Below are 27,893 nucleotides of genomic sequence, written 5' to 3' on the forward strand. Positions count from 1 at the left end.
GTGAGGTGTATATGAACCTGCACAGCCACTATTTTTTCGAGAGTTTTGGCTCGGAAGGGCAAATTTGAAATTAGCCTGAAATTATTTAAAACGGTACGGTCTGAACCATTCTTTTTCAAAACTGGAGTTATTATTGCAGTTTTAAGAGAGGATAGAACAGAACCAGAGATAAGAGAGGAGTGTGCGATATTAACTATCAACGAGCCAAGAGAGGGGAGGGAAAGTTCAACAAGATTAGTGGGTCAAGTTTACACGATGACAGCTGAATTATTGTAGGAAGTTCAAAACTGTTAGAGAGGAAGACAGCTGAGTAGGAGAAAAAACAATTGACCATATCATGAGTTGGCCAAGTTCAGAAGAATACCAGGGGACAGAGCGAGAGAAGGAAACAGTTTGAGTTTTCTATATCTGTATCCAAAAATATCCAGATATTTTACCAAAATCATGTGGTTTAAGGATTTAGTCGGTCTTACACCCGAGATAACACCCTCAGTTCACATGTCAGTGCATATATGACATGGGAAATTGTCTTTATTCATTTGCAGATACAAAGGTGGTTTGTGCATCTGTTTATCTTACAAACATTATTTCACTTTTACTAAGATACAGAATTTCTTTTAAAAAGAAAAAAAAAGTCATAATTCATGTTCACATGGATACAGATCTTAGGATATATTCCAATGGAAATTAACAGTGTAAAGGCAAGACATTTAAAACACGGAAAAGCAAACTAAAAGTACAAATATGCAAACAACAGTAGACTAAAAATATTAGGGAAATTAAAGGAACATGTTGTTTTCCACCCTTTAATATCTACATTTCATTTACATTTTCTACATTTAAAATTGGTGTCTTACTTTGCCAACATCATCCACAATTTCTAAATATCTGATGTAATCTCAGATTTAAACTCCCAAATTTATGAAGTTTATTGTCAATCCAGCTGCAAACTTTTTATTATCAACACTTTTGTCTACCTAACTTTCATGTCTGTAACGAACTAAAGATCTTCTCACTCACATTAACTCATTTAGTGAGATCAGAATCAATTATTCAAAATTTTAATTACTCTACAAAAATCAACATATTAAACACAGTCAGATATAATACAAGGTGAAGTGCTTTTTGAATAAATACCTGTGCAGAAGGCAGCAGAGCCTTTTCATATAGGTGGTAACTATTAAAAATATTACAGTGTATCAAAATGTAAATAATGTGCATTAATGGGGAATACATGGTAGGCTATTGACATTAGCAGAGAAGGAATTATTAAGCGTGTTAAATAAGTTGTGTTAAACAGTCACATGAACAACAATTATTAAACCTTGGGTTTCTGCATGAACTATGGATTGCTACAGGTATGACTCTTTAGTCACATCTCAACAGAATATTAAACAGAAGTGCTTGCCTCTTGTGTCTGGCATGAACAGCCTCCTTCATGGAGGTGTCTACAAACTCGCTGATGTTTTCCTGTGCTGTGACCATTGAACATTTGTAGAAAGCCAATCCATCTGATGCTTATTCAGCTTCATGTCTGGTGTCATTGATTTTTCCCTGATGTAGCTGAACCCACAATTATTGCATGAGATGTAAAAACCTAATTCAGAAACAGTAAGAGTACTGTAAAAAGTAGAAATAGAATGCACTGATTTGTAAATCTCATAAACCTATATGCTGCATGGCATGATTCTGGCATCAGTGTATGAGCTCAGGAACCCTAACAGAAATCACTGTGAAATGCAGGTTAAAGCTCTCTCATCCAAAGATTAAACCATACGTGAACATAATCCATAAATTCCACCGAGTTAAGGCAATGCACTGAGGCAAAGTGCGAAATTCTTCTGTAGCCAGGCAAATCAAAATTTGAACTGTTTTACACTGTGGTTTATGTGTTGCAACTCATGAAGAATAATAAGAGAATTAAAAAATATGGGGGGGTCATCTGGGACACAGACCCAGATCATACCCCTAAATCACGTTTTCTACTTGTGTCCAGTCTGAACTATGCTAAACTGTCACTAAGACTAACAAATGTTCCATATATTCCAAATCCTCCTTGACTTTATGCGTTAATGGTAACAGTAGCTTCATCCTTTTTCTCCTCAGCAGCACCATCATCATGAACCTTATTTTCCTCAGAAGGTTGATCAGATTTGTTATCAGTGCCTGACTGCTTGATCTGTTCATCATCGGGGGCAGAGGAGATGAGAGGTGATTTTTCCTGCGTTTGATTATCATTGGAAGATTTCTCAGATTTCTTATCAGTCCCTACAGTTGAAGCAGGGATTGGTATTACAACAGTGTCATCCTCAAGATCATCTTCTCCAAACTTTTTCCTCTTGAAGCAACCGAGCTTGTGACAGACACAAAGAGAATCATTAGACCAAATAGCAATTTGGTGATCTCAGTGCAGTTATGGAGATTCAGACAACTTGATATAAAGATAACAGTCTTCAGGCTGAGTATAAACTCTCACCTTAAACAGGATGATTGTGATTATGATCAGAAGTAAGAGTCCCAAACCGGCTCCAGTTAAAATGATCAGCATTTTATTTGGGAGGATAAAGAAATCAACCCGAACTTCAGTCTGTTGGCAGAGAAAACACAAGATTTCAAAGTAGTGCCTTACCATTTTTAACATCACTCTAGTAAATAGTTTGAATAATTATAATAATTATTCATGTAAAGACTGAAGGTACCTTTTTTGTTGGAAATTTGAATGGTGTCAAATGGTCTTTATTCTGTGGGTAATAGATATAATAAATTAGGTTTACTGGAAAAGCAATGACAGAAATATGCTGTGGTCAAAATCAAACATACCTCTGGATCGTTCAGCACATACCGAGCGTCGTCATAGCCAACATGTACAGAACTTACAAAGTTAATCTTTCTGCTGTCTCCAGTGTATTTTTTCAGAAAAGCAACATTCTGTAAAGTAAGAGCAGATTAATTAATCTTAAGTAATTTATTATTTTTATATATGTGTAATGTGTATTCTGTGTGTATTTAGTACATACGGCTGCCTGTTGTGCGGCTTCTTTAAAGTGGACTTTTCCCGATAGTGTAAACTCAGCAGATGCATAGTTCTTCAAATTGAAAGTGTTGCAGACGATGGCCACGCACTTATTTTTTGGTAAGCAGTTCTGTTCCACAACCCCAAGAAAATGTTTTAAATGAGACGTATTATTCTTTTCATTACTTCTTCATCTGTCATAAATACACTGCAGTAATTGTGGATACTAATATGATGTTTTAAATTACATCAGTACAGTTGGAAGTATTCTCTAAACACTCAGTTTGATGTCCCTGATAGTTGCTTTATCGAATATTGTCAATACAGAAGAACCAGCTGTTCAAACCTTCTGTTTTTGAGGGGCAGCCAATCCGAAGAAAGTTGGGTTAAGGGAAAGAAAATTAGATAAAGCTTCTTGTTTTAAATGGAGGATGAATTGAGAGGTTGTTGCAAAGTCATTTATAAGATAAGGATTACTTTGAACTGTGCGTCATGTAAAGTTAGTCTAATAGAGTCCAAGCACGAATAAATAAAAGCATTAGCACAACAGCTTCCTTTTAACGTATTAATAATTTTACAAGACCTCAATATTTTATTAAATCTCTTGTACTTACCTTAAATTTGTGGTTAGTAGTGGCTGTGCACTGTGTTTTGTTCTTAAAGAGAAAAAGTATGGTAAGCTTTAAGGTTCTATATTTTCATATGGAGCAGCAGTGTTCAGACACAAAATTACCTCCTTGACAAAGATTTGATAGCTTTTCATTTCAAAGCTATGCTCCAGTTGAGTTGGGAATTCCAGGGTGATGGTTGCAGGAAACTCCTTAAAACCAGTGTTATCTATCTGTAAATTGTCATAGACAAAATGGTCATTTTAAATAAATACATGTGGAAATATTCAGTTTTCTGATGAGAATCAGATGAAAATACTGATAACAGCCTTGTATCAGTCAGTTACAACCAGTTAGTTTAGTTTAGCAAGAACATGATCGATAATTTTGATTGATCAGCTGAAAACTGAAATCAATACGGGAAAGCCATCAACTCCTCTAATGGCCACTTGAGGCTTGGTCTAAACCACAGACAGTATAAAAGGTGGACGTAGGTTCTGGGTCTGAAAAGTGAAGCCAACAAAGTTCCTTAAACTTGCATTATTTTGAATGGCCTCCAGGGGGCGATACACAGGGTTATGAAAATACTTCTGGCTCTATAGAACCAGTCTATGGAAGAACGGGCCTGAACTCTGGAAACAAATTATTGATAGGCTAACATCTGATTTTGTGTCACCCTGACTAAATGAAGATCAATATGGTTTTAAAACTGCATCTTGACAATTAAAGTATTCAATGAGATCATTGATCACCAGTTGAGTTGGATAGTTTCTTGTTACAGAGTCGTCATGTGTCTTACCCCAGCGGTGCCCGACCCCGGGCCACGGACTGGTACCGGTCCATGAGTCATTTGGTACAGGGCCCCGAGAGTTGAAGCTCGGGTGTGAAATGTATGGTTTTCAGTGTTTTTATCATTAACTCTGTTTCCCTGGGTCTTTCCCCGTGTTGTAGTTGTACACACAACTACAACACGGGAAAAGTAAGATCTTATTTTGAAAGAAATATTTACGCGTTACCATGGTGACCAGAGAGCATTACGGGGCAGAGAGGAGGACGCTAAAGCTACACAATTACACAGAGTTATCGATTATTATTATATTTACGAAATACCGAGTTTTTGTCTTGGTCGTGTCAGTCTATTTTGTTGTATTTATCCGCGACACCTTAAAGACCGGTCCGTGAAAATATTGTTGGACATTAAACCGGTCCGTGGCGCAAAAAAGGTTGTGGACCGCTGTCTTACCCTGTATGTAATGTTCATTTCTTTAGGTGCAGTCTCATCTGAGGTGAAGTTCAGATAGGTAGTGCTGTCTTGGTTCCTGAAAAGATGATCGCAGCATGCCACTGAACAATTATACAACTACTGACTTGTAGAAATAGATTAAACATAAGGATACACATAATATTTTATGTGAATAGTGATACTTACACTGTTAAAATCATTTTAATTTCAAATTGCACTGGGATGCTTTCGGTGAGGGTGCTGGTCCTGTTTGAGTCTTGATTATCACTGAGCGTGAAAAAGACATTTCTTGTAAATATCAAAATAAATATTTTAGAGAAATGTTTATGCAGTAGATTGTTGTACCTTTTTGCTTCAATTATCATGGACATCTTGTCATTCCACTCATAATTATGCATGACATGGAAGGAAGATTGAAACGTTGCCTTTTTGTGGGAAGAAATGAAAAAGATGTTAGGCCTGATTCACAGATGAAGAGAAAAGATGTAAGGAGGAGAAGCTGGAAGCTAAGACTGAAGTTTCAGAGACTTGGTCATTTGTGAAACTTCACTTCTGTCTGTTAGGATGGTATCTGGATGTTTTATGACTCACGTAGGATCTACTGCGATACACAGGCTGGCTCACACCACATATGGTTTTGTTGCGTTCTTCTTGATCCCGGCAGTCGTGCGTTGTTAGTCTTGATGACTGTTTTAAGAAAAGAAAATGGTTGGTATGAGCTGAGACTCTAAAATAAAAGTTTTTACACCTACTGTGACATTTCCTTTGATACACTGCAGGTAACACTAAGTTTAAACTTTTGAAGGTTAAGCTATACTGCATAGTGTAGTGGAGGTCACCGAGGCATTGTATAACCTGACCATCATCACACACACACACACACACACACACACATATACATATATATATATATATATATATACACATATATATATATATATATATATATATACAAACAACTAAGATATATATCCTAACCCTAACCCTGTCATGCATATATATGATGTTTAGTCCATCTTAGTAGTTTGAGACAGTTCAGTTAAATGTGCAGAGCTGTCAGCTTTCAGGAAGTTTCTATAATTACATATGAAAATTAATATTTTAATATGAATATTTGTGATATTTTGTCAGCATTTTTCAAAGAACTGTCTAGAGGAAAGATTTTAAGGATGTGGGTATGAAGGGACATTTTAAGATTCTGCCTTTCTCTGTGATAAGCTGACTAGGCTTAACGAAAGGTTGCATAATGTCATCTTTGTCTTTATGGCAGGGCAAATAATTATTTGATTACCTGCTGCATTTATGTTTGAAGAACCATAAAATAACCATGGATTAGCCCAAACCTACACCGGAGCAGCTTGTTAATGATCTGAAGAACAGCATGTGTAAAACACTGTGCCCTAATGAACTAAAATCTTAAAATTTTGAAACACTTGCTTTGATGTTGTCCTAAATTCACACACAGGGGAAGGATGCAACTGAACATCACTTTAACCTGACAAGAGCAGGTGAGAAGAAATATCGTGCTATGCTTCACGGTGGACTGACTTTGCATTTCTAAGAACTAAATGAGTATAATATGCTTAAAAAATACTTATAAAAAAGACATTATATTCAACCTGTCGCAATCTGTTCATGTCCGTAAGCGATATCAAATACTGCCAATCTCAAAATGTTCTAGAAGTCCGTGATGACAAAAATAACGTATTCATCAGTAAAACACAGTAAACTTGCCAACATGTCTCCAAAAACCGTCTGCTCATAACCTTGTTGATGCTGAGCTCTGTTTTGATGTGCAAATGAAAATAGATTGCATGCATTTAGTTTCTCCTGCATTTTATTACACAGTGGTCACTATACGAGGATCAGTCAGTGATCACTTCACTGAGCTGAACATGCACCATCAATGAAGGGAACAACTGATCCTCTTAAAATGGGTTTGTATAGATGTATGCATTGAGTGGCTCCAGTAAGGTTATCTGCTTTTTTCATTTTAAAAAAAAGCAGTTTTCCACCAAAGTATTATTTTATTCTTGTGGTTTTCATTCATTTGTAATTAGACCCAACAGATATGAGTAACCTTTCATTTAATTTCCCTTTTCCCAGCAAAAACATTGGTTAAGATTGTGAGTTTTAGGATTTTAAGACATAAGCAGAAAGAAGAGGAAATGCATTACTGGACAACCACAGGAAGGAAGTTAAGGCAACTTATCAGATTTTGTGCAACACAGCACAGAAATGCACATAAAATCGAGTTCCCTGCAACCTGTAAACTCTATTGTGTATAACCAGGTTGTCCTATAAGCTTTGTGAAAAGCCTTCAGTTAATCCAAAATACTGCAGTGAGATTACTGAAAGGACTAGAAAGACAGAGCCTATTTCTCCCATACGGCTCTCTGTTAAATGTAGAATTTAAACTCCTCTTCATCATATGCAAGGTCTTGTATGCGATGAGTGTTAATCCATTTTGAGACATAATTTTACAGTTTAATATTCATTTCCACCGCTTGTATCCTCAATCTCGTTCTATCACTCACTACCCACAGCTCGTGACCATAGGTTTTTCTGAAAAGTGGCATTTCAGAAATACTGTGTTTCTGAAAAATACAGTAGTTCTCATCATTGCTACACTAACAACATTCAAATTTATTGTCAACTGACTGATGATCTGTCATTGTCACTGCACTCCTTGTTGGCTTGCCTGAGAGAGGTCAAAGATTGGCTGTCGGATAATTCTCTCATTTTAAATGAGAAAACAAAATGAAATTATGGTGTTCAATAGCCATGTTCCTCGAGACCAGCTTGTTGCCTCTTGCTAACTCTCACTCTCTCCCGGGTGTCTATTTGGATATCTCCTCCATCTGTAGTTAAATCTGGCTTCTTTCAATTTCGCTAGATTTCTAAAGCTAAGCATTATATACCACACAGGAACCTCGAAAAAGGTATCCATGCTTTTGTGACCTCCGGGTTAGACTGTTGCAATTCTCTTTACTGTGGTCTCCGATGTTTCAATTCCTTGGAATTGTTTGCCATTTTTGCAAACGATTCCCTTATCGATTCCAGTCGCCCCGAATGAGGTCACCACGTCGCGGAACGTCATTTATCTGGCAGGAAACACGGCGCCTAAGCGGCTTAAACGCTCAAAAGTTTGGTTATACTTTACGAGAACGGATGACAACAGGGCAACTTGCAATACTTGCAAAGTAGATATTTCATTTAACGGAGGAAACACTACGAATATGCAAAAGCATTTGCTCACAAAACACACGATGACCTTAAATGAATGTCGTGTTTTTAATTTGCTCCGGACTCGTGAATCTCAACCCAGCAGCAGCGGTAACGTTTGCACGTCCTCTCCCGTTAATGCGGCAGGTAAATAATCAACTAACAGTGCATATTATGTTAGCGCGATCTGCCTTATTACAAAACCTGCCATTACTGTGCATTGAGGTGACCATGATGAGACAGACAGAGTCTGGCTCAGATGCTGCCAGTTGTCGCTGCAGTCTACCGGTAGCGTCTCCTTTCAGGCCAGGATAGACGAATGTCACCGAGCAGTGACTGAGTTTGTGGTCAAAGGTTTGCACCCGTTTGCCACAGCAGATGATTTTCGGTAAGTGAATGTGTTTAATTGTAGGCAGGGACATTACTGAATATTCTTGTGTAATTGCTACAGAATAATTTATGTTATACTTTGTTATTGCTACAGAAGAATATTTATTTTATTATTTTACATTTTTTTTCCTGGGGACCCTGTGACACCCCATTGAAGAGCTGTAGGCTGGATCTCTTAAGATCTCACTGTTGGGTTTGTAAGGCCATGTTACTCCTAAGTTTCTATCTTGTTCAAAGAGAAGATATAAAACAAAGTTCTAAGCTAATCGACCTTAGTGTTCTCCTTTTTAAAAAAGAATCGATAAGAGAATCGAATCGTTAAACAGAATCGAAAATGGAATCGGAATCGTGAAAATCTTATCAATACCCATCCCTAGTCTCCAATCTGTCTCTCTTCATAGGCTACAGCTTGTTCAGAATGCTGTGGCTCGCCTTCTTACTGGAGCTAAAAAAATTTGATCCTATCACTCCCGTTCTTGTTGATTTACATTGGTTACTTATCAAATATCGTTAAAAATTTTGCTACTCACTTTAAAACTCTGAATAATTTTGCACCCAGTTGTCTCACTGAACTTCTCAATCTGTACACTCCTTGTCGTGCGTGATGGCCCAAACTAAGTTTAGGCTGAAAACCAGAGGCGATCGTGTCTTTGCTTCAGCTGCTTCAACCTTTGGACTAGCCTCCCCGCTTCTATTCATGCCCCAGACTCTATCCAATCCTTCAAATCAAGATTGAAGGCTTACTTATTTAACCTGACTTTCCCGACCAGTTAATGCCCTTTCAATAAACTTATAATTAATTTCACTGCTGTTTTTTTTTTTACTTTTTAGTTCAGATTTTGTATCCATGAACTGACCTTCCTTCTGAATTGACATTTTACTTAACTCTTCTGGTCTATTAGTGCCTCCTTTCTGTCTGTGCTAGTGCTAGTGCCTAATCTGTACTTTGTTAATTGATTTATGTTGATTCTTTGTATCATTGTGAAGCTCTTTGGTGTGCCTTTGGGTTTTTAAACGTGCTATTTAAATAAAACTGTATTGTCTTGTAATGTATCTTTATAGTTACCTTTATAAGAGTCATCCTAGAGAAGGAGAGGCCTGGAGGATAGAACATTATAAGGCTGGTGTTGTATGAGTCATCACCATCATTTTTCAAATGTATAGTCACATTGAAGTAGTTATTTTCTGTCACCAATAATGTCGGAGTCCTGAGAGAGACAAACAACACCTAATATTAAACATATGACATTAATCGTATTATATCTGAGTCGTGTTTGTAGATATACATACTCGAATTTGAATTTGACATCCAGTTCAGCGATACAAGTGTCATTTTTTCTACATTGTTTCTCAAAAGGAACCTGCGAAAAATAAAACTTGTGTTTAATTGATGCCAGAAAAAAGATTTCCTTCCTAACACACTAAACTGAGGTGGTGAATGTGGTAAACATTGTACAGTGTTAAATTGACACTAGAGAGTTTCTATATAGGTTCACTCTTTCCGGTATTAAATGAACACTGACAGTGTTATATTTTAACAGGAGCCTAACACTAAGCAGTACTGATTTTCTAACACTGGAATATCCCTAACATTTTAGGTTATTTTCCAGTGTTTGAAAATGCTCAGTGTTAGTCGTTGTTAATCTTTAAACCTGACTAGGCTACTGATAACACTGTCAAAGTGTTCATTTAACACTCAAAATAGTGGATGTGTAGATGCAGCTTTGTCAATATTGTGAATATTGATGTTGTATGTAGAACGTACCTCAACAGCAGACTGCTTTTTGCTGTCCATGTTCAGGGTGATGTTAGCAGTCTCACTGTCAGCTTGAGAAAAGTTTAATTTGATGCTGATCGGTGACAACGTGTCGATCACACATTTCTGTAAAGCAAAAGCAACAAGAGAGGAGCAATAAACACGAGGTTTGCTTTTGATCAGATTGAGAATATGTGCAAATATTATGAATTCAGCTTCATACGTGCATGTAGATGGAGAAGTTTAAGCAAGTCATTTCATCTTTCAGCTCATAGGTGGAGGTAAGACTCCTGGTTTTCGTATCAGTTTGAGTGAAGAAACCTCGATGTTTTTGTCTCATTGGGTCCACGGCGAACATGTATGTGATGTTCAGTCCAGAGCTCACATTCCCTGTAAACCCGCAGAGCAGGATTACAATAATGCATTCACAGGGTGCAGTCAGCAGCTGTTAAATGGTTTACTGAATGAGGCTCCTACCTTGTTTGCTCTTTGTTGCTTCTACCATTTCAAAACAGGCTGTTAAGGTAAGCATAAGTAAATTTCCTTCTGCACCCTGACAGTCAAGTTTCTCTGTGCTTATCTCCTTAGGGTGGAAAGATAGGTGAGCCATCACATTAAAGACGGGCTTGGAGCTGAAAGACATTTAAGAACAGTAATAAGAAAGTAGTAATGATGCCCTCTTTCAATACTAAGGTTTTATATATCAGGACATAATACAGTATAGCAACATTAGTTCTTTATTTTATATACAAAACCAAATCTGAAAAATTTGGGACACTTTATAAAATGTAACAACAGAATGCATCCATAAATCCATATTTTATTCACAACAGAACATAAAAAATAACAAATGTTTAAAATGAGAAAGTGATCGAGTTTCTCACAGGTAATGATGGGCAGAAATTCACCAATTTGCAAAAAACTGCATCTACACATTATGGAGCAATTTGCGGCAACAACAACAACTTAAACTTTGTGTTTTCCCCCCAAATTAAAACTCAAAGCACAAGAGTTGTGCAAAGGGAGCTGTAACCCTAACACTAAGCACACTAACCCTACCTTAAGACAACAGCAGCGCCCTGTGATCCGATCACAATATCTGGGAGGCCATCCTCTTTGATGCCGACGCCCCCATCGATGGCCTGTCCAAAGAATCTTATCCCAGGTGTTATTTTGTCTCCTGTGATTCTCTGAAATAAGAGATTTCAATACTGAAAAAGTGTTTTCACACATATTTGTATGGCAGAGAAAAACGGTGTATTTACATTAAAATTTAACAAAGGTCTTATAAGAAATGCTACTCTTTGTGATGTAGATTTCACATGACATTTTGCCCATTCTCCTCCATCCTCTCTATTCTAATTTAATTGTATTTATACAGCACCAAATGACAACAACAGTCGCCTCGATGCTCTTTATCTAAGCCTTTTCCACTCACAGACAGTTGGCTGTTTTTGTGTTTTGCTTGTTTTGTTTTTTTAAATTCCAGAGATCAACAGTTTCACAAATATCAGCAATCATTCCAAAGTCAAAATCTATGAGCTCAAGTTGTTTGTTTCCTATTCTGATGTTTCATGTGAAGGTTAATTGAAGCCCTTGGCTTGTATTTTCAGGATTTTATCAGCTGGAATATGTTCACATGATTAGTTAGTATCATTAATAGTAGGATTGGTAGAAACTCTTGTCAAAGGAAAGAGACTGAGCTGCCTCATTCTCTTTCCTGAAACAGCCTTGCTCAATGATCTCCTTCTGATTGCTGACTCTGGACGCTCTTCAGTCCTGGTCCTACTGGATCCATCCTCGGCCTTTGATATGGTAGATCATAACACCCTATTAGCGAGGCTTGAACACACAGTTGGCATTAGAGGTGCCGCCCCAGATTGGTTTAAGTCATATCTTTCTAATAGCTCTTTCTCGATCAATTTTGGCCCTTATCTCTCCTCTGCTGCACCTCTCTCGTGTGGCATGCCTCAAGGATCTGTCCTCGGCCCCCTGCTCTTCTCACTGTATATGCTCCCCTTAGGCATCTTTGTGAAGTACAACATTGCACATAATTGTCACGCTGACGACATACAGATCTATTTCGAATTAACTGATGATCCTGCTATGTCTTTGCACGGTTTTCGTGAGTGCTTGCGCAAAGTCAAAGATTGGCTCGCTTATCTCTCGTGTTTGACAGTAGTATTCCCTGTGGCCAACTCCGTGATGCCTTCGGTTCCTTTGATAGTTTCCTCACCGACACTGTTAATGGCCTGGGTGTGTTTTTGGATAGCTCTTTAAAATTTGACAAACAAGCGTCTGCTGTTGTCAAATCTTGCTTCTATCAATTGTGTCTTATTAGCAAAGTCAGGCATTATGTCCCGCATAGGGACCTGGAAAAGCTTATCCACACCTTCGTGACATCTAGGTTGGATTATTGCAGCTCCCTTCACTTTGGTCTTAACTCGACTCTTCTCCATAGACTGCAAATTCAGAATGCGGCTCGTCTCCTTACTGGTAGTGGGCGGCGTGTCTCTATCACCCCTGTCCTTGCTGACCTGCATTGGCTTCCCGTTAAGTATCGCATTCGATTCAAAATCCTGCTGCTTACCTTCCGAATTATTAACAATATAGCTCCAAGCTACCTCATTGAGCTACTTAGATTATACACGCCTACTAGAGTACTAAGATCATCTTCCCAGGAACTCTTGGTACAGCTGAGACCCTGGCTGAAGACTAGAGGTGACCAAGCATTTGCCTTGGCTGCACCCGGTCTACGGTATAACCTCCCCATTGCTATCCGCGAGTCTGATTCCATTCAATCCTTCAAACTGCGGTTAAAAACCCACTTATTTAGCCTCACCTTTTCTACCAGTTAATGACTGGTTGTTAGTTAGTTTAATGCTTATTTCTATCTTCAGTCCATTCTTAACTACTTTTAATCATTTTTAAAATTTTTGACTGTTTTATCCTTTACACATATTGTTCTTTTATGCTTTTATATGGATTTCTTTTGCTTCTGTGTTTTAAATGCCATCTAACATGCTAGCATGTTGGTACTTTGCCACAGCCTTGATCCTCCCCTGTTACTTCATCTCCCCCTCTTGTATGTTAAGCATTTTTTGTACACCACTGGTTTTAAATGTGCTATATAAATAAAGTTTGTTGTTGTTGTTGTTGTTAGTTAGTAAACAATGAAATGAATGCTACACGTGTACTATATTCAAATGAAGAAAACAATTACAGTAATACAAAATTATGTAATGTGTACTAAATTATACAATAAAATACTATTCCATTAAAAGTAAACACTGCTCAGAGATTGAGCTGACTTGCTGGAGATTTGTGCTGTTAAAGTTTTTTTTTTGTTACTTGAAATAATACTTAAAATCATGGGATTCATGGCCAGCTGCACCTTAAAAGATTTTAATCTCAGTTGACTCAGCAGATTAAAGCACTACGATGGCTTTTAGCTTGAATTAACACCCTGTTTTTCTGTTTTATTGTAGTTTACATTATTTTATTTTAGCGTAGAGGCGATCGTGGCTCAAGAGTTGGGAGTTCGCCTTGTAATCAGAAGGTTGCCAGTTTGAGCCCCGGCTTGGACAGTCTCGGTCATTGCGTCCTTGGGCAAGACGCTTCACCCGTTGCCTACTGGTGGTGGTGGTTTTTTTGTAGTCTATTTCTATTTTCCCCGTTGTTTTCACTGGCTGACCTGTAAAGCACTTTGACAGTAGTATCCCCAACTGCTACTACTGCACATTCACCCAATGTGTGTGTGTGTGTGTGTGTGTGTGTGTATATATATATATATATATATATATATAAAAAATGTTCTTCCTCTACCCCCCCCCCCCCCCCCCCCCTCATTTTTGCACATGTCGAGCGTGTCAGGCTACATTTCACTGTGTGTTATACTTGTTTAACTATGCATGTGACAAATAAAGAACCTTGAACCTTGAACAACCTTTGACTATTATTGAGTTCACTGAGGTTTACTTCCAGACACTTGAATATTTTTCTTGACCTAATTACTAGGGGTGCAACAATACACAAAATTCACGGTTCGGTTCGATACTTTGGTGTCACGGTTCGATATTTTTTCGATAAAAAAAAATGTTCATGCCTTTTTAATTTGTCATTTATTACATTTTCACGGCACATTCTGCACCACATCTCTGTGCGTTCATCATTTGTTTGAAGCCAGCTCACCTCCTGCAACTACTCTTCCGAGAATACGTGCTTCTTTTGTGGTTCGGACTCCTTCTGACATTTCTTTGGAGGTGGAGGAACATCACAGTAATTGCTTAAAGGAGCTTCTTCGACATCTTTAATTTAAGAGTTCTAAACAAATGTCTGTCCTCCTCCTGAAAATCTTATGTATGCAAACACGCGTTGCAACTTCTTATCTTGTGCCCGTTTTTTTTTTTTTTTGACAGCGAATGCGCACCTGCGGACCACTTATGTGCAGCCCTGGTTATTTCGCTTGTCGTATTGCAGCCACAGAAATTCTTTTGTCCATGAAACCATAAAGCTGCACTTTCTTTTTGCCTTATAGTCTGATTTGTCATAACTTTTTCGTTTTGTGGTAAGCTTTTCTTTGGCTGTCACTTCTTCACCCTGACCTGTCTTATTTGGCTCAGCAGAACTAAAATATTGTGGCGAGCTCAGACAAGGAGGAGACGGAGGTATCGTTTGGTCTTGCTTCCCGTGAGCTAGCCAGGGAGCACAGCCGTTTATTGACATCTGCAGAAGGACACTGTCGCTAGCTAACTGCTCAGCGCGGCAACGGCACAGCAACAACAACAACAACAACACCACACAGGGCGCCCTCTGACCCCGGAAGGACACACCGTCGCAGCGAGAGGGCATCACCCGTCACTATGGCAACATAAATAAAACATAACTGTACAAACAGAACCCCGAACAGCCCTGACCCGCTACATAGCCCCCACCTAAGGGGTCAGTCGTCCCCGACGACCCCATTACCCCACACAAAGTCCTGCAAATGTCCAGGTGCCTTCTTTTGGCGCACCGGATGGTCACGACCGGCGGGGGAAAAGTCACTGGGGTCAGAACATGGGGTGCCACCATCATCCCACTTCTGACACCAATGTGGCGAGCTCAGACAAGGAGGAGACGGAGGTGTCGTTTGGTCTTGCTTCCCGTGAGCTAGCCAGGGAGCACAGCCGTTTATTGACATCTGCAGAAGAACACTGTCGCTAGCTAACTGCTCAGCATGGCAACAGCACAGCAACAACAACAACAACAACACCACCACACAGGGCGCCCTCTGACCCCGGAAGGACACACCGTAGCAGCGAGAGGGCGTCACCCGTCACTATGGCAACATAAACAAAACATAACTGTACAAACAGAACCCCGAACAGCCCTGACCCGCTACAATATATATCCTGCTGCTTTTACACACGCACTCACATAAGCTCAGCGATTCTCTGCTCGATCAACCTCTCACATGTTTAAGCTGCGGGAGATTTCACTTGTCATGTTTGCGTAGTAAGCTAACGATTGATAAGACGATGTCAGAGGAATTGGTGCGCAAATTATCATCACTCACCAATCAGTGCTATCGCTCTCTATACACAGTTCACGTGATTGCAAAGTGAAAGCAAAAGACAAGGGCAAATTCAAACGCGATTTCAATATGTCACATATTGACAGTGGCTCACCGATGCCAATGACATAATTACCCAGCTACATTTCCGAAAGAATGCAAAAGCATTGACATATATTTTTCCTTCCTATGATAGCCCGACAGGCAGGGCAGAGATAGATTTTGGTAGCCCGACTGGAAAAATCGCTAGCCCCTGGACGTTGGGCAGGCGATATTGCGAGCCCTGTATCTGATTAAGGAATCACTCATCTTTGGAAAAGAGAGTTTATTACAGAGAAATGGCTCTTTCCAAAATAAAAGCTATACTATACGCTTCTTCTGGGCTATATTCTCAGCAGCATATTAAACATATCAGGTCCCGTAAGGAGAATCATGTGCTAACGGCTGTCTAAATGACTCGGGTAAAGTTTGTAGCATGCGTGTTTGTTGTTTTTGTCTGCTTCCACTTGTCTTTGCACTAGGATGATGTCATCGTAAATGTGCAGTCATATTCGTTGTGTTCCCACTAGTGCTGTCAGCGTAAATCTCGTTGAAATGACGTTAACGCCACAACACGGCAAATCTCCATTAACGAGCTACCGCAGATCGCCCGTGCATGGGGCTGGACGGCCAACACGTTAACGAGCTAACTGCGCTAACACACTAGCTCCCACCCATGTAATTGAGCATTGCGTGGAACATCCAACATACTGTTTTACTTTAGTCCATGACGCGCTTACCTTCAGGGTCATACATCACATGAAAACCAAAATAGTTCCAAACGCCAGATCTGAATGAGGGTGGGGGAGGTTCAATTTGCCATGTTGCAAGGAGAGCTTAACTTCTGTCTCGCTAGCTTGCCTGCTCAGTGAATCTGCGTTCGACTACTCCGCCTAGGCTGCACTGTCGAGCGCAGATCCACTGAGCGCTCAACACAGACAGCATCATCAGAAGGAAAGTTGATAAAATAAATTAAAAATGTATTTGGTATTGTTCATACATATGCGTACTGAACCGAAAGCACTGTATCGAACGGTTCAATATCGATAAGAGTATCGTTGCACCCCTACTAATTACAACATTCCTGTCAGGTTAGCAAGAACATTTCTGATCTGATCCTCTGTTTTCCCCCTTTTTAAAAAAAATGTAAACAGCAGACATCTTTCTTTAAGTGATGCTCCCATTTTTCCAATCTTGTGGCCAAAAAAAAAAAAAAAAAGACAAACAGGAAATAAGTAAGCTGTCAAACATTGTTAATAGCAAAAACAAGAATTTCACTTTCTTTTAGTTTAACATTTATTTTTAAGTTCAGAGGAATATTGTTATTGGATGAACAAGAAAAGTCAGCTAAATATGTTGATTTAGTAAAGTCAAAGATTGAGAAACTTAAAAAGTTTCTCATGTTACTTTGATATTTTGACTTTTCTCAGCTTAAATTATAGTGATGTCACAGTGGCTATGTCCTTCTGTGTCCATTTATACACGCATGAGGTTTTATAAGTTGTATAAGTTCCTACGATGCTGTTGCTGAATGTAACTTATGTAAGTGTTAAGACTGAGACAGAAAAATGTTTTTAAAAGTAAATTCAAAATTACTGAAAAATATTTCACTTGTTCCAAACCCATTGCTGTTTATGGTTACTGTGGTTTCCATGTCCGTCTCTCACCTGGCTGAAAGTGCTGCGTATCCCTCTATGTCTGTCTCCAAGGTAGATATACACAGCACCTCTGTTATCATCCTCAAGCGGAGCTCCGACAGCAACGTCTCGGAGTTCATCTCCATTCAGGTCTGCGAGGCTGGATATGGTGGTGCCAAATCTACCCATGGATGGTCCCATCACAATCAGTTCACTTTTCAGTTGCAGCTATGAGAAAAGAGGAGATTAGTTCATTGAGTTTGATCATGAAAGCATTGAATGTCACACTGTAATATCACAAAGTGGTGGCTCACCTCATCAGTCAGAGTGTAGATGTAGATCTGACCTTCTTTCTTCTCCTGAAGCTGGTAAAACGTTGGCGCTCCCACCAGCAGGAAATCAGTGTCACCATCTGAGTTAATATCCACCGAACACAGCTCGGCGCCGAAGTAGGAACCGATCTGACAAGTTAGTTATATCATTAGTTCAGTGTTGTTTTAATTATAGATTTATATCATTTAGGGATATAGAAAAATGTGCCTCAAAAATCATCAATGCAGGGAAAATGCTTCATGTACAGAAAACACAATATTACTGCCAGAAAATATGATTTCACAAAACAAAATAAACATGCTGACAAAAACAAGAATCCCTAAAAACAGTTACAGAAACCGACATGTATGCCTGCAAAGTAAGTTTAATGCTTTACGGTGCTTTGAACAAGTTTTATTTTTGAACTGTTTTTATTAAATCAAACAAGGTGCCAGTGTAAGGAAGTTCTTTGGTTTCCTCTGTGTAGCCACAGAGTTTATTTGCCTTTGCACAAGTCTGGAAAGTTGCAAACATTGAACGCTATCATCATTTTAGACTCAGACTACTAGTGATGCATTTCATATTTCTTTCACTCCCATCTTTTCAATCCCTGTACGACATCATTACTGCAACTTGGTGACTTCTGTCTTCTCTCTCCTTTAAATTGTGTTTTGTCATGTTTGACATTTGTGGTTTATCTCCATGCTCTTATTTTCTGTCTTATTTTATCTCAACCAGTCTGCTAGAGGTCTGTTCCTGTTACTAGAGTTCAATCAAGTGTTTGATCATGCTGATCGTCTGCTTGTTGTGGTTCTCTAATATTTCACTGTCTTTACTTTATAATATAGAGCACCTTTCTATAATTGTTAATGTGAATTGCTGATCTACACATAGAAGTGATTTAAAATAGAAATAACAGTAGATTTGATCAAGAATATTTGCATTTATTTCAAGGCAACACTACAATCAGGTATCAACAATGACATGGAGACATAGAATTACTTCCAAAGTCAAACGGAGCCATATGAAGAAAAACAATTAAAAGGTACTGACCTGGTCTCCAGTTATTCTTTGTGCTGTGGTCCAGTTGTTGCTGTTTTGTTTGAAAAGTACAACCTGTCCTGTGTGCTGAAACCGGGGTGCACCCGTGAAATACAAAGAAACCCCACCTCTCTCTCCAACAGAGACAGAATATCCTGCAAGAGGCAAATATAACACACAACATGTTTTTATTTGAAAAACTAATGTGTGTATTTGTTGTACTTGGAAGATATTAAAACTGATTTAGACTGGAACCTTCCAGAGTTCATTTGTTCTAGTGTTGAGCCAAATAACGAAATCTTATTTTTAAAAAAGAAACATCAGATAATGTGTAAATAAAGTTTACCCATGTAGGAGTCCATCTCCATTTCTTGATCCTCAATTGTTTCTGTTTTATCTCGACGTTCTTGGAGAGAACCACGCCAGCTGTTTGTTCCCACTGAACCCAGAATCAGTGTATCCTAAAAACAGGAACGCACAAGTGGAAATGTGGTGAGTTTTTGTATGATATGTATAACTATGTAACTATATATATATATATCTATGTGCACTGAACATCCATATTTTAACTTTCATGTAGAGTCTTAAGCACAGGGCATTTTGTTTCACCATGGTTTATTAAAGTTTTACAGTAACAGGGCAGTTAATGCTGTTGAGAGTTTGCCTGAATAACTCACTCTCCAGCTCCGGTAACTAACCTTCCCCAATACACACTCAACATCTTTCATGCAGCACAACCAAAACAGTAACATTGTAACAGAGATCCTGAACACATCACGATAATATACCATATGATATAAACACACACACACACACACACACACACACACACACACACACACACACACACACACACACACACACACACTTTGAACCTACACTGAAGCATGTAACCTATGTAGTTATGTGCCACTTGCTGTGTAAGATTTAATAATTAGGATTAATGTGTGATGTTTGACCGTGTCATGACCTGTTGTGATGAGCCAAAGCCAAAGGGTAGCCGGAGTCCTGACTGGCCTCTGGCCAAGACCTTGGCCGCTACCTGACCCCTGCAGCTGTGTTTGGACGGGTGAGAAAGTTACCCAGCAGCAGGGTGCGGGGATACTGGTCCCTATATACTAGGGGACCAGAGGACACCCCCAGCACTTTCTTCCCCTCTGCTGTTTCTCTCTGTCCGTCTCTGTGTTGCTCTGCTGTCTGTGCATAAGGCTGTACACCCCGGGGTTTTGCTTTGCTTGCTTTCTGCTTTGTAATTTTCTTGCTAAATGTCTGTATGTATTTTTCCTGCTGTTCATATGATTCAGTGTATTAAACTCTGTTCCAAGAATTCTACTCTTTTCCAGAGCATCTTTTTGAGTGTCTTGATTTTAATTGTATCTAAAGAGGTTGGATCTCCACATCGTTGGTGGGAGAAGGTTATCAGGATGGCTTCAAAATTTGCGACCACAGAAAGAGGACAGAAATCTCAGGTATGATTAGAAAAGAATGTATAAGATCAACTGTGTCATCTGACCTGATGCAGCTGGACTCATTTTTTCAGTTATTCAGCAGCAGAAATTAAGTTTTAAGCCTTTAAACAATTCAGCTTCAGCTCATGTTGTGTGGTTTCTAAGCCTTTACTCTGATCCTCAGATGAGTTTAAGGTGCTCAGATAAATTTTGCTCACCTTGTTGAAAACAGCGCTGAATCCACTCTGAGACATTTCATCAGTCAGGTTTCCTGCTCGAGCCCCTTTGGAACCTAAATATGGATCATCAGGGAGTACACGTTACAGCTGCACATGTGGAAGATAACATATACTTTTTAATTGGGGAAAGAAATTAGACGCCACCTTCCACAGCAAAGATCTTTTTCTGAAAATTCTCCAGTACTCCTTTGAGTCCATCATAATTCTCAATTTTGAAGGCATTTTTGTCTTTTGGTTCTGAAGCGATGGCCCTAAATTTATCCAGCTTTGCATCCTTGATCTGAAACCAGAACACAGCTTTAAAACATGAAGGAGTTCCAAGTCTGACATCAGCATAAGAAAAAGATCAGTTCTACACATTAGACTTGTTCTGACCCACAACAGTAAAAACTAAATACATTAAAAGGAGCCACTAAACAGAAGAAAGAGGAGACATGATATATGACATTACCCCAATAACAAGACGAATTATATTTTTCTCATCATATTTTTTAATTATCCCTTTTCTGTCTGTATCAGAGGGATCTCCGTCTGTGATTAGAATCAGAGCTTTAGTTGCATCAGGAGAGGCGCCTGCAGCTTTGTTGTCAAAGATTTGATCACTGAAACAAAAGTAGAAAACAGATTTTGTCACACTCAAAATAAACGAAGCTGTAAACATGAACACATTAACACTAAATAAAACTTACAAAATGAATTCGAGGGCTCTGTGTGTGTTGGTGAGAGTTTTTAAATGTTTGTCATCCTTAAGTTTATCGAGAGCACGTTCAGCTGCATAGTCGTTGAAGTCAAACACTTTGTGGACTGTTGTGGAGAACTGAACTGCTGCAAACTGAAAAACCAACATAAATTATTTAGATACGACACCAAACAGTATATCTTATATATACAGTATCGTAAAAAATAAAAGCTGTGAATGCTTAAATGTTGCAGTAGTGCAGTGACCTTGATCGATGTGTTCTTCAGGCTGTGCATTATATCCACAATAAAATCTTTATTCTTGTTGAATTCATCTTCAGTCATACTCGCTGATCCATCGAACAGAAAGACGAGGTCCACTGTCTTTTTGGTGCATTCTGGGAAAATAATAAAATAAAAATATGTCTGTATCCCAATACCATAAAATTTATGAAAAAATAAAATAATTTAGTCATCATTTGAACATTAAGGAATGCCTTTTCAAAACACACTTTACTTTGAAACGCGGGTTTGAAAGAGGAAATTTTCTGGAGTTGATCCGAGAGCTCATAACAAATACTGTTCAGATAGGAGTTCTCATAGCATTCATGCACCAAACTTGGACTGCAAACCTAAATCAGAGCATAAAAGTTAAATAAAGCTCCGCATATTAATTTGTTTTGCTCACAGTGATGAGGAGAGAGAGTGATTTACTCACAGTGAATCTGGAGCCGGAGGAATCAGCAGCGATCGACAAGCCAAGATGTTTGACTGCTGTTGTGTTTGACTGCAGGTCCTCTGCAACTGAAGCATTTTATTATAAAATACACAAACTTTTACAGTAATGTATTTAGTTGTAAGTTGTAAATTGTGTAATATTCTGTTGATACCAGAAGGGTTGAACCACTTGTTTTGGTGAGGTTGGTAAATTCCTCCAGATCCATTTAGCCTGAGAGGTGCAGTGACGACTATCCTGTGGAAAATGATGACACTAATTAAACAGGAAAAGTTCAAAGTCCTGGCAGATTTATACAAATTTTTTGAAACATAGAAAAAAAATGTTGTAGCTTTGTTGTGCATTTACTTTTCCAGATCACTTGGATCAAACTGGGTTCTGTGTGTCCCTTGAATTAAATGAGTGCGACACCCCAGCTTTGATTTTGAGTTAACAACATCAACTTTAATATTTTGATGGCATGCTATGTGTGTTGCTGTGCTCCTTAAGCCACCTTAAACATTTTCGGTTAATTTGACTGTTTTCAGTAAAATGAAAGCAGCTACAAGTGCTCCTATTTAAAAAAAAAAAATTTTTTTAAATTTAACTCTGCAGCTGCTGATTTTTAAATGCAATAATTAGTCGATAATCTTGTCTTGCATGAAGCTTTTGGTGAGTGAATACACACTTTGAAAGTGCATCAGCATGACTGAAATTCACCTGAAAGATTTTTGTTAGCAAGCAGAGAATCACTCTGAACACTTCTAGCAGCGTTACCACAGCCATAGTAAATAACCGGCTGCTCTTTATGTCGCGGCTTAGCTTTTCTAAAATGACGGTACATAAAATACTGAAAGAAATGTCCCAGAAATTGAAACTTTTCATTTCTCTAATTACTCTGAACATTTGGGTTTGAAATACAGCAACAGAGTTTTAACTAGAAAAAGACGCATTTGCTGTTTTAAGCAGCGCGTTAGATTAGTCACAGCAGTATTCAATGCTCAAGTCAAAACCACAACCCATCACAAGAGGCTTTCGAATGCTAAACTGGAATCATCTCACATATTAATTTTAATTTCAGCGAACATACCTTTTGTTACCATCACCAGACTTGTACTGTAGCACTTTGTAGCCATAGAAATCACCTGGTTTGCCCTCGTGTTTCTTAGGCTCTGTCATTTTGATGTTAAAAGCCAAACAGGCGGGGATGGTTGAAGCTGAGAAAAGGAGAAAAATATGATCAAAAGTTCTACCAACTTTAAAATATAAAATATCTGCATTTAAGAAGAATACAAATAACTGAAGTTTTAATAATATATATTAAACATCAGAGATAAATCCTGAAGTTGCACTAAGTATAGTTGGTAGGGATACGCCCCAAAAACTACCCAACAGCATGTGTTCATTAGTAGGTTAGAGATCAGAGAGTCAGCTTTTTGTCCTTTTTGTCCATTTAAGTTGTTTTTTTGTTTTTTTTTACTTTAGTGACAATTGAGGGAGAGATACCAGGATAACATCACATAGTATGGATCTAGCTGGAAAAGAAGTGAATGCATGAGTATTATTGTGTACTTCACTTTCTGAATGTGTTTCTGGACCCTAATTGGGAACACAAGTTTCACAAAATGATTGAAGAATAACGACTCATCAGGAAAGTATTAAAGTTGGTATCAAGAAAGATGAGGACTGTTAGAAGCAGACTCATGGGTGCAGTTTAGAGGAGTCACTTCCTGCTGGCCATTTAAACAGTTTCAGTCAGAGAGAGAAGCATAAAAATATAAAAGGACAGAAATTCTAGGTCTGAAAGTGAAGCCAAGGTGACACCACCTGAAGCTCACATTCTTTTTAATAACAGCCACAGGTGAGATGACAGTAAACACTGTCCTAATAGGTTTACACGCTCATTAGTTCCTTTTGGGTTATATAGAATAAAACATGTGGTCAATTCTAAAAGTCCAAAAGAAGAAGAACGAGGGTGAGTTCACTGCTGCACTTTCACAGTCACACCCACTCAGTCTCTCCCTTTCTGGTATCATCCAGTTTTAAAACATGAACAATTTGAAAAACGCCCTGCTCGAGGCTTCATCGTCAACATCACAGCCGACACGCAGAGAAAATCTCAGCCAAGCACTGGTGAATTAAGTGCAGTCGCCCTTCTTCTCCTGCTTCTTATCTTATCCGCAAAATAGTTACTTCTATTTTTGGAGAAGAGTTAGTACTTATAAGACACAGTTCAGAAGGAGGACGAGAGATACCATCTGTGTCATTTCACAGAAGCTCCTCCCTTGTCAAAACCTGGCATTTACCCACAATGCAACTCAAACCACAAGAACTTTGACAGGAAACTGATGTGGTGAAATAGAGATGAAATTAAGATGTCTGATGAGCTCACTTCTTAATTGTATTAGAAGTCTGCAGATGTAAGAGATGATAGTGACACACTTCAGGCAATTTATACTTTGCACAGCTCACCATGGCAACATTAAAGACTTTATACACCTCGTGGGCTTCCCCCTTTGAGATCACAGCAGAAAAAAACCTCATTCAGCTTTCTGCCACCGTTGTTAACCTTATTTCAAATCTTGGAGTGAAACCGTCATTCAGGTGCTCGACTGTGCAGATGTGTGTCAGTGCAAGTAAAGACAGGATGTGCTGCTTAGCAAATACAAGCAGAGGCAAATGTAAAAGAAATAATAGGCACTTTGACAAGCTGCAAAAATACGCCCAATCAACTGGGAAACCCATTCATAACTTGACCACATTCAGCAACACAAGATAAAAATAGTTGTATAACTGAGGCAAAATTAGAAGCGTAGCACATCAGTGTCACAAGTCGGGGTAGGCTTTTGCAGAAAACTGGTTCCCAGTAGTCCCATTTCTTGGAATTGTCCAAGGAATGGGACTACCGGGAAGGAATGGGACTAGTCTGCCTGCCTGTGGTCCCACTTATCAGCAGCTGATTTCACTTCAGCTGTCAGAGGAAGAAAATAGTGACGCTGTCTAGAATGTGGAAATGAGCATCTATATTATTTTTATTGCACAATTGGACGAGATAAACGGTAATGTGGAAAACTGTGTCGAGGACAGAACCAACCGTATTATGCTGCTCCAAATACAAGAAAAAACAGCATGCTAACGCTATGCTAACCATGATCCCAGAGTGAAAGCTGGGGTCTTTCACTCTGGGATCAGACAACCGGACCCTGAACTTCAACAGGTAACAAGCAGTCAGGCCGCAGCCTCCCTTTCTACCTGTTCATGTTTCTAAAGCAGAATCACCATGGCGATTCTTTTGTGCTGGTTTTCATGTTTTCTTTCTGTGGTTAGTTTTGTTCTACTAAGAGAAAGATCTTAGAAATGTGTGTCGTCATTAGGGATTTTGTGTTGGTGTGTGTGGCTGTAGCCTCAAGTTTATACTGTTAAATAGTGATTATGAGACAGTGTTTCAGGTATTTTACAGAGTAACATTAACGTAATGTAACGAGTAGTATAGCAAATTACTTTTTCCTGGGAGTAATTAAGTAACATGTTGCATTACTTTGAAAAAAAAAAGTATTCTGTGTAATAATTCATTTTATGAGTAATAAGTCCAACACTGATCACAACAAAGACAGGAACTACCTCACAAACATGCACAAACATTTGAACCGCAGCATGGATGCATGACTGTAACTTCTTTATTGCTGCTTAGCAACTCTCAAAACTGAGCCAATGACAACCCAGGGACAATCGATGAGTCATATCATATTGATAATGGAATCCAGATCACAAATTTCTTATCAATTCCCATTCCTAGTCACAAGTTTTCTTTTCTTTAGTCTATTTTTTCATTTCTGTAGATGAGTAGCAAATTAATTAACCACGAAGCATGAAAATTATTTACATGAACAAAAAGATGCAGAAAGGTTAGTATAGTAAATAAAACCAAATGTTGAGCTGAAATAGATATTGAAATTATAGAAAGTAGAAAAACAAGATAACTGAAGCAACATTGTGTAACTACTTAAAAATAAGATAAAAAAAAAAAGTGCACAGGAAATGTATCTAGTTTTGTTTTGGTAAGTTTTCAAACGTGTCAAAGATAACAGTGTCAGAAAACTGATGGGGGGAAGGGGGTTAAACTGAGTGTGAGTCCGTGCACTTTGCGAGGTAGGGCCTACAGCAGGGGTGGGCAATCTCAGTCCACGAGGGCCGGTGTCCCTGCAGGTTTTAGGTCTCACCTTGGGTCAACACACCTGAATCACATGATTAGTTCGTTACCAGGCCTCTGGAGAACTTCAGGACATGTTGAGGAGCTAATTTAGCCATCTAAAACCTGCAGGGACACCGGCCCTCGTGGACTGAGATTGCCCACCCCTGGCCTACACAGTGCTGCTTTTTTTTTTATTTATTTATTTTATTTTTTGCTCCATCGCTTTAATTTTGTGATTTCATGTCACTGTATTATTACGGGTAAATAAAATCATATTAATTCACTACATTTTTGGCTAATATTCACTTGGTTTTCTCTCGTATTTATTTCCTATTTATTCCTATTAAATGTCTCAAAACAAAAAGCATGAGAAAGCATTTCAGGTTTACAGGTTGCCGTGCTGACGCCTGTCTCAGCTACACCCAGATCTGTCGCAGGGTCAAACTAAACATTTTTAAACCATACTAACTAAAATGAAATGAGGAAACACATTTGGAAACTAGCGAAACTGAAGTGAAATTAAAAAAAAAAAACAATATAAAAAAGGAAAGAGGAATTAATCAAATTCTCAAACTGTGATGACTCATTTAAAAAATATATACATCTCTTTGCACCTTTCAGCTCCTTGTTTTGGCTTTAAAGACACAGAACCTTGAACAGCTGTACACACCTGGATCTGCTCAGCACCAAACAGCAGTAAAACGGTGAACATAATGCAGCTGAAGGGTCTTTGACCAGTCCGTCAATGTAACATTAAAACACGTGCAGCCCCCAGCCCTCATGCACTGAATCTACTGTATTCAGCCCTCTGGTTGGGCGGATGGTTTGGATGAGCTTTTCTACAGCTCAACACAACTGAAGCAAACATAACTCAACCAATGAAACCGGATACTCAATTAAATCTTTATTGTTAAGTTGTAAATCCACATGAAGCTGCATAAATAATTCAAAGTGTGTCTAGCATGCTCCTGTTCTAAACACTCTTCCTGTGAGGATTTCCTGATTAGTTTCAGTTTTTTTCAACACCAAAACATTTTTCTTTCATCAAAATAAAAATTTAGACTTCTAAAAATAATATAATGAAAATATACAAAGCAGCCATGCCTGTCCGCAGATGAACTCTATCTCAGAAATGACAATAAATTCAATCATTTTGAAACTTACCAACAATCACCACGAAGGTGAGGAAATAGATGTGCTGTCGCCAGTGCATCTTTCAGGTCTAACACTGCTGCTCAAGTTTCTTCAAGCATGTGCCTGTGCAATACTTCCTGTGAAGGGCGTTTCCGTAACAGGTGGTAGAGACAAATTTCTCACGACAGTGCGCTCGACAAAGTGTTTATCTTCGCTTCCTGCTTCCTCTTTTTTCGGCAATTCCTTAAATCCTTCACTTTTCACTTCTTTAAAAAGAAATGTGAGAATTTTATTGAAGGGAAAAAAGATGGAAAAAAGTAGAAATAGCTCTTGATTGATGAGCTAGGACCCTGGACCCCTCATAAATTAGATCTAAATGTTTTCAGAAGAGCTCCAGCCGAGTCTTTTGAACAAAACAGCTACAACCGGTTTGCGGTTATTCAGTCTACTGAGTCAACAAAAGAAACTAAACAGAATAGGAGTCAGCACAGTAATTTCCTTCAAGGACTTCTTAACATTTTTATTTTATTGGATTTCTGCTTTTTGTTTTTCAGGTTTAAAATATATATTTTTTAAATATAGTAAATGAAGTGTGTGAAAGCTTTCCACGTCCACACAGTGATTGCTGTTTACAGCTACAGCACCATAAATGCATAAGAAGGTTTTAAA

At 38.6% G+C, this 27,893-nt stretch overlaps 1 protein-coding gene across 2 annotated transcripts; it reads right to left on the minus strand.

The window, feature by feature from the left end:
- Positions 1 to 526: 526 nt before the first annotated feature.
- Positions 527 to 27,303, minus strand: LOC308396025 (integrin alpha-L-like; the record flags this gene model as incomplete). Of its 2 annotated transcripts, XM_080881083.1 has the most annotated exons (31): positions 527 to 2,353; positions 2,477 to 2,587; positions 2,700 to 2,741; positions 2,821 to 2,928; positions 3,018 to 3,143; positions 3,628 to 3,669; positions 3,747 to 3,854; positions 4,865 to 4,940; positions 5,051 to 5,131; positions 5,210 to 5,289; positions 5,456 to 5,551; positions 9,546 to 9,687; positions 9,770 to 9,840; positions 10,245 to 10,361; positions 10,459 to 10,625; positions 10,713 to 10,867; positions 11,295 to 11,425; positions 17,496 to 17,693; positions 17,780 to 17,926; positions 18,831 to 18,973; positions 19,165 to 19,279; positions 20,485 to 20,558; positions 20,650 to 20,785; positions 20,957 to 21,107; positions 21,195 to 21,337; positions 21,451 to 21,581; positions 21,701 to 21,815; positions 21,902 to 21,987; positions 22,074 to 22,156; positions 22,989 to 23,115; positions 27,255 to 27,303. In XM_080881083.1, 31 exons carry the CDS (start codon positions 27,301 to 27,303, stop codon positions 2,063 to 2,065), a joined length of 3,642 nt encoding a protein of 1,213 aa, XP_080737209.1. In that variant the 3' UTR covers positions 527 to 2,062. The 2 variants fall into 2 exon arrangements, with proteins under 2 accessions (XP_080737209.1, XP_080737210.1); XM_080881084.1 differs by lacking the exon at positions 527 to 2,353 and having other exon boundaries at positions 2,477 to 2,589; positions 2,701 to 2,741; positions 27,255 to 27,302.
- Between the last annotated feature and the right edge of the window lie 590 nt (positions 27,304 to 27,893).

This window comes from Rhamphochromis sp. 'chilingali' (assembly GCF_963969265.1).
Source record: "Rhamphochromis sp. 'chilingali' genome assembly, chromosome: 4".
NCBI lineage: Eukaryota > Metazoa > Chordata > Actinopteri > Cichliformes > Cichlidae > Rhamphochromis > Rhamphochromis sp. 'chilingali'.